Genomic DNA, 12592 nt, shown 5'->3' on the forward strand with positions numbered 1-12592 from the left:
TTACAATAGCCAGGTCATGGAAGCAACTTAAATGTCCATCGACAGATGAATGGTTAAAGAAGATGTGGCACATATATACAATGGAATATTACTCAACCATAAAAAAGAATGAAATAATGCCATTTGCAGTGACATGGATGGACCTAGATATTGTCATACTGAGTGAAGTAAGACAAAGATCATATGATATTGCTTATATGTGGAATCTAAAAAAATGATACAAATGAACCTATTTGCAAAACAGAAATAGAGTCACAGATATAGAAAACAAACTTATGGTTACCAAAGGGGAAAGGGGGTGGGGGTGGGGTAAATTGAGGGTTGGGAATTAACATATACACACTAGTATAGATAAAATAGATCATCAACAAAGACCTACCTACTGGATAGCACAGGGAACTCTACTCAAAACTCTGTAATGACCTATATGGGAATAGAATCTAAACAAGAGTGGATATATGTATATGTATAACATTCACTTTGCTGTACAGCAGAAACTAACACAACATTGTAAATCAACTATACTCCAATAAAAATTAATTAAAAGAAAAGAAACCTTGAAACTTGTCTTCCAACTTGGCTGTACCATTTTGTATTCCCGCTATCAATGTATGAGAATTCCTGTTGCTCTGTATCCTCACCAGCTTTTGGTGTTGTAGTATGCTCTTTTGTATTGTATAGTTTTATTTTAAAAATAATGTACATATGTTAATTTTTATGATTAGGCAATCTTGCTTAAAATTTGAAAAGAATATACATTGAAAATACTCATTCCTTCAGATTTAATTATTATACTGCATAATGTGATATAGTGCTTAGGAGTAGAGGCTATTTCAAATTTTTTTTTTAGTCTAAAGCATCAAACTATCATTTCCTTCTCAGGAATATTACGAGTAGTTTACATTTTAAAAAATAAACCTGAATCTTCTTTCAGTAGGAGATTCTCCTTCTTTTAAATATTTTTAAAAACTTATCTTTAAAGTTATACTTTCCCCAAAACTTGGACAAACATAATTTTATAACTAGAAAAGTTTCCTGTACCTTTGTTAGATAATCATCTAGTAATTTTTACTAACTGGACAAATTTGTTTAAACTAGCCCTAAACAATCATATATTTTTGGTTTTTATAAACCAAACAGCAAGATTTTGAAACATGTAATCAATTAACAGAACAGGAAATGCCACTGGATTAAAGTACAAATTGTAAGCAATAAGGTTTTAATAATTACATGATAAATTTATTGTTAAATATTTCTAGAAGATATAAAACACATGAATAACATTTAGGGTGACATACCTTTGTTATCATTTTTCTCTAAGTCTTTTTGTGCTTGAACAAACATCAGTTGACTTTCAGTGAGAGGCCAACTGTTATACAACACCAAACACTGTATAATATACTTGTATACCTAGGAAATAAAATGCAATAAACAATAAAAATAAACATAGGATTTTAGGCACATAATAAATGCATATTTTCTGGATCATATAATAATACTTTAATTAGATACTGTCAGATGTTCTCCAAAATTCTATAATACCACAGTCTATAAAAGTTTATCCTCACAACCCCACGAATACTTACCATCATATATTCTAGTATTTATAACTTTTGCATTCATGTTTATAAATGAAATTTACTTATTTTACTTTTGCTACTTATCAGTTTTGGAATCAGAATTACATTAATCTCTTAGAAAGGATTGGAAGGTTTGTATTTTTTTTCTGTTTTCTAGAACAATTTACTCCTCAAAAGTCTGTTAGATCTATCCTGTAAAGCAGTTAGGCCTATAGCTTTTTGGAAAGGTAAGACTTTGATTATCATTTCAGTTTTATTATTCTTATTTATTCTTATTATTTTATATTTTCTTTTTTTTTACTGGAGCAGGTATGCCATTCCTCCCCCAACTCCAGGAATTTTACATTTGAAACAATTTTTGTCAGTTTTAAATTGCTAGTATAGAGTTGTATATAATACTTAAACTTTTTTTAAAACCTGTTGTTTGCATTTATACCTCTATCCTAATTTTTTGTTCTGTATTTGATTTATTTATATTTTCTTTCTTTTTTTCTTACTTGATTAGTCTTACAAGAAGCATGTTTACTTCATTAATCATAAGAAAGCATAGGTTTTATTAATTTTCCTAAATTTTATTCCCCATTTCATTAATTTCTACTCTCATTTTTATTAAAACTTTTTCTTATTTTTGAGTTATTCTTTTACTCTTTTTCTAACCTTGATCTCATGGTGAGATCAACAAACCTTTTGTTTTAATAGCTTAGTTCATTTGTTTAATCATTCATACTTTCTGACGAATTAATTTGAAAGTCAACATTCCACTGAATGCTACTTTAGATGTGGCTTACAAATTTTGATTTGTAGTTTTTTATTTTTATGGAGTCCTTTGTATTTAATAGTTTCTTTTTTAATGATTTTTTTAAACTAAAGAATTATTTAGTATATTTCACTGTGTTTTCACATTTATGGGATTTTAAGCAGTTAATTACTAATTACTGTTGCATTATGTTCAGATAACATTTACACAGTATAGTTTGGTTTTTATTGAGGCTTCCTGTGTGTTCTATGAAAAAGCATATTCTCTTTTATTAGGTGGAGTGTTCTATATAGATATCTAAAAGATTAAGCTTCTACTTAATACTTCATATCCTAATGATCAAATATATTGTTTTTCAGCTTGATCTACTTGTTTCTGAAAGATATGTGTTAAAATATTCAACTCAATTGTTAACTTATTTTTCTCTACAGCTCTAATAGTTTTGCTTTTTATTTATTGAGTCTAGGCAGTGAGGTGCCTATATGTCAGTTATGGTCATACTGCTTTATTTTTCCTTTTATTTTTATATAATATCCCCCATGAATCCTATGTATTGAGATATTAAAATATCATCACAGCTCTCTTTTGGTTGAAGTTTTAAACTTTCTGTGCTATTTTGTTTAAAAGTGTCACCTTTAGACTACTTACAGTTGGATCTTATTTTTTATCTAACGTTAAAATTTTATCCTTCTAATTGATTAATAATCCATTTGCATTTATTTTAATTACTGCCATATTAGGATTTATTTTTGGCATTTTGTTTTTATTTCTTTTAATTAGTTAATTTATTTTCTTGGTTTTCAATGGATAAATCATGTTTTCTTTTGCTGCCTTAAATTATATGCATTGTCCTTTATTTCTTCAATTTAAGGCACATGCAAATATGTTTTTCTTAATATATGAACTTTTCCAAAGTCTCATAACCACTAACTCATATATAATGTAAGATAATAACATCTACATTATAGGGTTAGTGTAAAAATTAAATTTGCCACATATTTTAAAATCTTGGCACAGAGAAAATTTTCAATAATTCTTCAATTCTGGTTATACACTAGTGGCACTACTTATAAAAAGTATTATACATGAACAATTTTTAGGAAAATAATTGTTGCAATTTACGTTAAATTTTTATGAGCAGTACCATTAAATAATTCTTTTAAATGTAAATTACCTGCTGTGGTGTGCTAGCATTTTCTTCTGTAGTGGGTACAGAGATAGTTTCCTCATCCAAAATAGGCTGACCAGTGTCTACTATTGCACTTCCAGGTCTTTTATAGGATTTATGACCTCCTGGGACAGATTTCTTCTTAACGTAAAATTCTTGCTCTTTCTTGAATGAAGCATGAGTTGAAAGAACTTGCTTGCTAGCTGAATATGAGAAATATTAGGATTAAGTTAAGATATGTGGAATGCATAGTTATTACTGACTGTGTTATTTAGTTATATCCTTATAGAACACTCAAAGGGACAGGTCAATTTGTTTTGTTTTAATGAGATAAAAACCAACATCACTGGCTTCTTGAAAATATTCTGGTCTTAAAGAAACTTAGTGTAATGGTATATGACTTGCATAGAGCAATGCATATTCTGAGCCACCACTGATTGATAAAAGATTATACAACAATTCAACAATTTCTCATTCATTCTGTGCCTCTCGAATGACAATAAACTAATACCACACACTCTGACTTCTTCAGCGTTTAATACTATGTGTGTGTATGTTACTGTAATTTTTAATTTTTACAGTCATTATTTCTTAATTAACAGATACTATAAATACCATTGGAAGGGATACAAATAGATATGTGCTGGATGTTAATTAATTCATCAAACATGTATTGAGGAAACGTAAGTGAAGCTCACAGGGAAATTCGGATTCCAACCATGACAGAATAATGGGCATTGGATTTATTTTTATACCATAAAAATGATAAATTTGGACAAAATGCATAAAACAACTGCTTTAAGCCGGAGGACAATAGACAGCCCAGGACTGTGATCCTTGAGAGAAGGGCAATATTCAAGATGATCTCTCCACTTTCCCACATTTCTGCCCGTGAAGATCTTCTCACCCATGGCACAGGGAAATAGAGTTCAAACAGTGAACAGCTGTGTTGTCAGATTTAGGAAGCAAAGATTGGAATTTGAGGCTCCTGAGACAATTAGAATTTGTGAGGCAGGGTACCAGAAAGCAGGCATCGGAGCAGCAAAGGAACTCACAAATATGCATAGGGGTCTACTTGAGTCTTTAGCTGAATTTTAAACTTCGTTTGTACAAATACCTAACGATGCCTGGTAGACATTACTGGAAGATTGTGAGTTTAATGGAGATTCTGAAGGTTGCAGTGTTGAGTTGAGAGACATTGGAGTTCTGCCAAAATGAAGAAAATTTAATGAAAACACAGAGCATTCAGCTGAAACTCAAGAAAGGGTATTCTTTAGAGCTACCCTAGCCCTGGAGTAATGGAAACTCTAGACCTGACTTAAGAAAGCTTAGAACAAAGTTTTGATAGGATTAAGCTAAACTGTCAGTAAACTGTCTGCCAGAACAAAATTCAACACTCTTTTGATGAAGACAGCATAATCTAGAGTCTTGGTAACGTAGCAAATACAATGGACAGTGCACAATGTAACCAATAGAAAAAAGTCAATAGAAATACCCTTAGAGCTGACACAGATGTTGGACTTAGCAAACAAGGACTTTAAAATAGTGATTAAAAATGTGTTTAAGGATTTAAGGGAAAAGGTTGACATAATGAAAGAACAAATGGTGAATATTAACAGAGAAATGAACTATATAAAAAATAAAAAGAAATTCTAGAGTTGACTATAACTGAAATGAGACATTCCTGGATGGACTTAAACATTGTCAAATTTAGAAGAAAAGATTAGTAAACTTGAAAAAAAGCAACAGAGATGATCTAAATGGAAGCAAAGAATAAAGAAAAAAAACTGAACAGAGGCTAAGTGACCCATGGTACAATGCTGTAGTGGGTGGAATAGTGACCCCCCCCCCCAAAGACATATGTCCACCTAGAACCTCAGTATGTAACCTCATTTGACAAAAGGGTGTTTGCAGCTATAATTAAGGTAAGGATTCCACCATGATATCAACCTGGATTAAAGAGGACCCTAGATCCTATGATGAGCATCCTTAAAAGAGAAAAGGAGAAGACACAGATACACAGAATGAAAGTCATGTGAAGACAGGGGCAGACATTGGCACAGATATGCTCTCACAAGCCAAGAAATGCCAGGAGCCAACAATGGTTAGAAGAGGCAAGGAAGGATTCTCTCATAGAGGCTTTGATGGAGATATGGCTCTGATAACACCTTGATTTTGGACTTCTGCCTTCCAGAACTGTGAGAGAATACATCTTTGTTGTTTCAAGCCACCCAGTGTGTGGTAAATTGCTACAGCAGCCCTAGTAAATGAATATAGCTATCAAATGATAAAATTTATGTGTATTCTTAGTCCTAAATGGACTCAATTCTCCGCTCCTCCAAATTCTTATTTCATATTGAAAAGGAATATCCTTGGGCTGCAATGACAACTCAAACACTGTTTCCAGGGTCAATAAGAGAGAAGAAAAAGAGCCCTGCCTTGTTTGCATTTATTTTAGAAAGGAAAAAAAGGAAAAGTATCAATATTAGACAGAAAATAGGTAAAAGACAGTTCTTTTTAGTAATTTGCTTATATACTTGAGATAATCAGCATAAACAATATTGGGAAAAATGAGAGATCAGGAAGAGTACCGGCCACCAAATAGTTAGGTAAAGGTCAGCTAGAAGATATAATAAATTTTAAAACAAAACATGACAGAATTCAGAAAAAGCATATTTATCAAAATAAATGTAAATGGAGGGGCTTCCCTGGTGGCGCAGTTGTTGAGAATCTGCCTGCTAATGCAGGGGACATGGGTTCGAGCCCTGGTCTGGGAGGATCCCATATGCCACAGAGCAACTAGGCCTGTGAGCCACAACTACTGAGCCTGCGCGTCTGGAGCCTGTGCTCCACAACAAGAGAGGCCGCGATAGAGGCCCGTGCACTGCGATGAAGAATGGCCTCCGCTTGCCACAACTAGAGAAAGCCCTTGCACAGAAACGAAGACCCAACACAGCAAAAAACTCCTACCCCCAACATCTTCTAAAAAAAAAAAAAAAAGAGAAAAATGTAAATGGATTATATTACTCTATTTCAGAGACTAGAGTCTTTGATTGAGTGGAAAAAAATACCCATTTATAAGAGAAAGGTTGAAAAACTAAATGTATGAACCAAAATGAACATGCAAATGATAACAAATGGAAGAACAAGTGTTAATGTCAGACAATCTATTAAAGTTGAAAAAAGACTGCTTTACATTCATTTTAAAAATACAACATATCAATAAATATAAAGCAAATGTAGAACTTTATGCAACTAGCAATGTAATATAGAAATATGTAAAATGAAAAATATTAGAGATAGATTTTTAATTTTTCAGAAATTTACAAGCCAATAAGATGAAACGTAAATGACAATTTAAATTTTTAGATATTTCAGCTACCAAGTTTTATTTTATATATATATGTACATATATAAGTGTACAGAGAGTGTGTGTGTGTGTATTTAGACATCAAATTATTTACCTTCAAAATAGAGCATGTGTTCTTTATAAACCTAAGTGTAACACTAACCAAAACTGATTTGAATTACACCACAGTAAAAACATCTACGCAATCCTCAAAATAGAAAATATACAGCCACACTTTCTAACTCCAAAAAATTAATTAAGATGTTAACAAGAAAAGACTAGCCAAAAGAGTTATTTGGAAATTGTAAAAATATTATAAATGTTAAAAGTTAAAGAGAAAATATGATCTAACAAACTAAATAAAACAGTATATTCTAAACATAGGAATTTATTAAAATATTATAGACAAATACGTTTTATTTCAAGAATGATTCCAAATTAAAAATTAATTTATGAAATTCAAAGGGATAACATTTGATGATTTCTATAAACAACAATAAAGTAATTAATAAAGTTCCAAACCCATCCCATGTTAAAATTCTAAGCTGTCAGTAGAAAAACTTTCTTAAATGTTAAAAAGGGCAATTATTAGAAGTCAACAACAAACATAATACTTAAATGTTATAAGCCTTTCTATTTAAGAAAAGGAAATATATCATCATCACTCTTATTTAACATAGGTTTGGAGATTCCCAACCAATGCCAAATAAAAAGTTAGACTTTTAAGAAGAAATACCCGTTACCAAAATTGGTAAAATCATAGTTTTGTTTAAAATGAGAATGCAAAAATAGACAATGGAGGCATAAAAGCTAAAATACTAACAGTATTTTTTCTGCATGATTACAAGGGATTTCTTGTTGCATTGTTCAAATTTTCTATATTTCAAATTTTCTACATTGGACATGTGTTATTTTTATACTCAGAATCAAGTTCTTAAAATAACTGAATAGGGCTTCCCTGGTGGCACAGTGTTTAAGACTCCACCTGCCGATGCAGGGGACACGGGTTCGTGCCCTGGGCAGGGAAGATCCCACATGCTGCAGAGTGGCTGTGCCCGTGAGCCATGGCCGCTGAGCCTGCGTGTCTGGAGCCTGTGCTCCGCAACGGGAGAGGCCACAACAGTGAGAGGCCTATGTACCATAAAAACAAAAAACTGAATATATCTCAGAGTATCACTGTTGTCCATTATTTCAGAAATAATTTGTTTATTAAAGCTCCTGTGTAGCCAGACTCATCAAGAAAAAAAGGGAGAAGACTCAAATCAATAGAATTAGAAATGAAAAAAGGAGAAGTAACAACTGACACTGCAGAAATACAAAAGATCATGACAGGTTACTACAAGCAACTCTATGCCAAAAAAATGGACAACCTGGAAGAAATGGACAAATTCTTAGAAATGCACAACCTGCCAAGACTGAATCAGGAAGAAATAGGAAATATGAACAGACCAATCACAAGCATTGAAATTGAAACTGTGATTAAAAATCTTCCAACAAACAAAAGCCCAGGACCAGATGGCTTCACAGGTGAATTCTATCAAACATTTAGAGAAGAGCTAACACCTATCCTTCTCAAACTCTTCCAAAATATAGCAGAGGGAGGAACACTCCCAAATTCATTCTACGAGGCCACCATCACCTTGATATCAAAACCAGACAAGGATGTCACAAAGAAAGAAAACTACAGGCCAATATCACTGATGAACATAGATGCAAAAATCCTCAACAAAATACTAGCAAACAGAATCCAAGAGCACATTAAAAGGATCATACACCATGATCAAGTGGGGTTTATTCCAGGAATGCAAGGATTCTTCAATATACGCAAATCAATCAATGTGATAAACCATATTAACAAATTGAAGGAGAAAAACCATATGATCATCTCAATAGATGCAGAGAAAGCTTTTGACAAAATTCAATACCCATTTATGATAAAAACCCTGCAGAAAGTAGGCATAGAGGGAACTTTCCTCAACATAATAAAGGCCATATATGACAAACCCACAGCCAACATCATCCTCAATGGTGAAAAACTGAAAGCATTTCCACTAAGATCAGGAACAAGACAAGGTTGCCCACTCTCACCACTCTTATTCAACATAGTATTGGAAGTTTTAGCCACAGCAATCAGAGAAGAAAAGGAAATAAAAGGAATCCAAATCGGAAAAGAAGAAGTAAAGCTGTCACTGTTTGCAGATGACATATGATACTATACATAGAGAATCCTAAAGATGTGACAAGAAAACTACTACAGCTAAAATGAACTTGGTAAAGTAGCAGGATACAAAATTAATACACAGAAATCTCTGGCATTCCTATACACTAATGATGAAAAATCTGAAAGTGAAATCAAGAAAACACTCCCATTTACCATTGCAACAAAAAGAATAAAATATCTAGGTATAAACCTACCTAAGGAGACAAAAGACCTGTATGCAGAAAATTATAAGACACTGATGAAAGAAATTAAAGATGATACAAATAGGTGGAGAGATACACCATGTTCTTGCATTGGAAGAATCAACATTGTGAAAATGACTCTATTACCCAAAGCAATCTACAGATTCAATGCAATCCTTATCAAACTACCACTGGCATTTTTCACAGAACTAAAAAAAAAATTTCACAATTTGTGTGGAAACACAAAAGACCCCGAATAGCCAAAGCAATCTTGAGAACGAAAAACGGAGCTGGAGGAATCAGGCTCCCTGACTTCAGACTATACTACAAAGCTACAGTAATCAAGACAGTGTGGTACTGGCACAAAAACAGAAAGATAGATCAATGGAACAGGATAGAAAGCCCAGAGATAAACCCATGTACATATGGTCACCTTATCTTTGATAAAAGAGGCAGGAATATACAGTGGAGAAAGGACAGCCTCTTCAAAAAGTGGTGCTGGGAAAACTGGACAGGTACATGTAAAAGTATGAGATTGGATCATTCCCTAACACCATACACAAAACTAAGCTCAAAATGGATTAAAGACCTAAATGTAAGGCCAGAAAATATCAAACTCTTAGAGGAAAACATAGGCAGAACACTCTATGACATAAATCACAGCAAGATCCTTTTTGACCCACCTCCCAGAGAAATGGAAATAAAAACAAAAATAAACAAATGGGACCTAATGAAACTCAAAAGCTTTTGCACAGCAAAGGAAACCATAAACAAGACCAAAAGACAACCCTCAGAATGGGAGAAAATATTTGCAAATGAAGCAACTGACAAAGGATTAATTTCCAAAATTTACAAGCAGCTCTTGCAGCTCAATAACAAAAAAACAAACAACCCAATCCAAAAATGGGCAGAAGACCTAAATAGACATTTCTTCAAAGAAGATATACAGACTGCCAACAAACACATGAAAGAATGCTCAACATCATTAATCATTAGAGAAATGCAAATCAAAACTACAATGAGATATCATCTCACAATAGTCAGAATAGCCATCATCAAAAAATCTAGAAACAATAAATGCTGGAGAGGGTGTTGAGAAAAGGGAACACTCTTGCACTGCTGGTGGGAATGTGAATTGGTACAGCCACTATGGAGAACAGTATGGAGGTTCCTTAAAAAACTACAAATAGAACTACCATATGACCCAGCAATCCCACTACTGGGCATATACCCTGAGAAAACCATAATTCAAAAATAGTCATGTACCAAAATGTTCATTGCAGCTCTATTTACAATAGCCCGGAGATGGAAACAACCTAAGTGCCCATCATCGGATGAATGGATAAAGAAGATGTGGCACATATATACAATGGAATATTACTCAGCCATAAAAAGAAACGAAATTGAGCTATTTGTAATGAGGTGGATAGACCTAGAGTCTGTCATACAGAGTGAAGTAAGTCAGAAAGAGAAAGACAAATACTGGATGCTAACACATATATATGGAATTTAAGAAAAAAAAAATGTCATGAAGAACCTAGGGGTAAGACAGGACTAAGGACACAGACCTACTAGAGCATGGACTTGAGGATATGGGGGGGCGGGAAGGGTGAGCTGTGACAAAGCAAGAGAGAAGCCTGGACATATATACACTACCAAACGTAAGGTAGATAGCTAGTGGGAAGCAGCCGCATAGCACAGGGAGATCAGCTCGGTGCTTTGTGACCGCCTGGAGGGGTGGGATGGGGGGGTGGGAGGGAGGGAGACGCAAGAGAGAAGAGATATGGGAACATATGTATATGTATAACTGATTCACTTTGTTATAAAGCAGAAACGAACACACCATTGTGAAGCAATTATACCGCCATTAAAAAAAAAAAAGCTCCTGTGACTATTACATTGCAAGTAATAACTTCAAAGTTTCTGTTAATTTTAATAAGTAGAATATTTTCTAAAAATAATTAATTGGGAATAAAAGTAAAAAATGTTTTCAAAGTAATAAAAATCTATTTCTTATTCAGAAGTCTAAGAAGGTTCAGGTAATAATTTTTAAAGCACAGTTATAACAAATCTATTGATCTTCAGAGACTAATTTGGCACACAAAAGCAATAGTTTTTAAAAAATATTTCCCATTATATCAAATTTTAGCAATTAAATGTTTACTTGCTATTTTATCTTAAAACATTTAGAAAATTAGTTACATAAACATAAATATCTGTTTATGAATCTAAATAACCAATTCTAAAAGCCACACTTACACTGGGAGCTCAAGGCTTTCTCATTCCCCAAGAGGTTAATTGCTGGAATGATAACTTGGCCCTTCCCAGTGGAGCTCACGATAACTTCTTCATTTTCTAGGATCTGTAGCTTGATGAATGCATCTGGTTTGGATGTGCGTACCTGTATTGTAACAGGATGTGGTAATACAACTTTAACTGAATACCTATAAAGAAAAACATTCACTTTTATAAACAAGTATGCTGGTCTTTCCTTCAAATAGCTAAAAGAAACTGTATCATTTTCTGATATGATAATCTACAAGTAAAACCACTTTATAAAGTCAGTTAAAATCCTGGAAATATTAGTGCTATTATAGACTTTGGCAAAAGATCCCAGTATGCTGTGGTAAAATGAAGTTAAATATCGGATGTTTATTATCATCATATCCCAAACAGGAAATGTAACGTTTTATTTAGATATAATAAGCATTCACTTATAAAACTTGATAGACTGCAAACTACTGCCACATCAAACCTTTCCATTACGCCCTCCTCTCTAGTGGGACAAAAAGCACAACCGGCAGTAGCTTTCAAAACCTCACTGTTAACAGCGTTTGTTAAATACTGTTAACAGTATTTTCTTTCACAAAAATACAGAGAAGTCAGAAGTAGTACCTGTCGCTTGTGCTCTCACCCTTTAACCAAGCCGGTTGGGAACCTCTTACAAAAAAGACTGGAAATGTGCAGTCTAATTCCTTCCCAACTCCTCCCTTAATGCAGTCTAAGAGGTTTCTTGTTTTGTTGAGGTTCTTTCCTACTTTAGGTGAATCTTTGCAAATGTTCAGGACCCTATAAACTTTCAATTTCTCTAGAAACTTGCTTTTCTATCTTCTCTCTTCCTTATCTTAAATTTCCCCACTTTATTTCTCCTTGATATTGGCTTTTGTACCTGTGCAGTTCTCACCCACTGAAAGACAGATCAAAACAAAACAAAAAACAAACCAAAAAAAAAAAATCTTCAATCAGCCCTGTTGACCAGTCTCGGCTCTATTTTATTCCCCAGCTAACAATCTAAGGAGAGTTGTCAACTTCCACTGTCCTTGGCTCATCACCTC

At 33.4% G+C, this 12592-nt stretch overlaps 1 protein-coding gene and 1 long non-coding RNA gene across 6 annotated transcripts in view; one reads left to right on the forward strand and one right to left on the reverse strand.

The window, feature by feature from the left end:
- LOC113608080 (uncharacterized) overlaps positions 1-12592 on the forward strand; it is a 134393-nt gene that overhangs the window by 62883 nt on the left and 58918 nt on the right. The gene's annotated exons all lie outside the window — the stretch shown is intronic.
- ADGB (androglobin) overlaps positions 1-12592 on the reverse strand; it is a 134031-nt gene that overhangs the window by 22965 nt on the left and 98474 nt on the right. For all 5 annotated transcript variants that reach the window (XM_027083903.1, XM_027083894.1, XM_027083921.1 and 2 more), the window contains 3 exons: positions 11517-11701; positions 3512-3708; positions 1299-1410 (listed from right to left, as the gene is read on the reverse strand). In XM_027083903.1, coding sequence (XP_026939704.1) covers positions 1299-1410; positions 3512-3708; positions 11517-11701 — 494 coding nt within the window. The remainder of the gene's footprint in view (positions 1-1298; positions 1411-3511; positions 3709-11516; positions 11702-12592) is intronic.

This window comes from Aethalodelphis obliquidens, unplaced genomic scaffold (genome assembly GCF_003676395.1).
Source record: "Aethalodelphis obliquidens isolate GAN/ISIS:26980383/991018 unplaced genomic scaffold, ASM367639v1 scaffold3, whole genome shotgun sequence".
Taxonomy (NCBI): domain Eukaryota; kingdom Metazoa; phylum Chordata; class Mammalia; order Artiodactyla; family Delphinidae; genus Aethalodelphis; species Aethalodelphis obliquidens.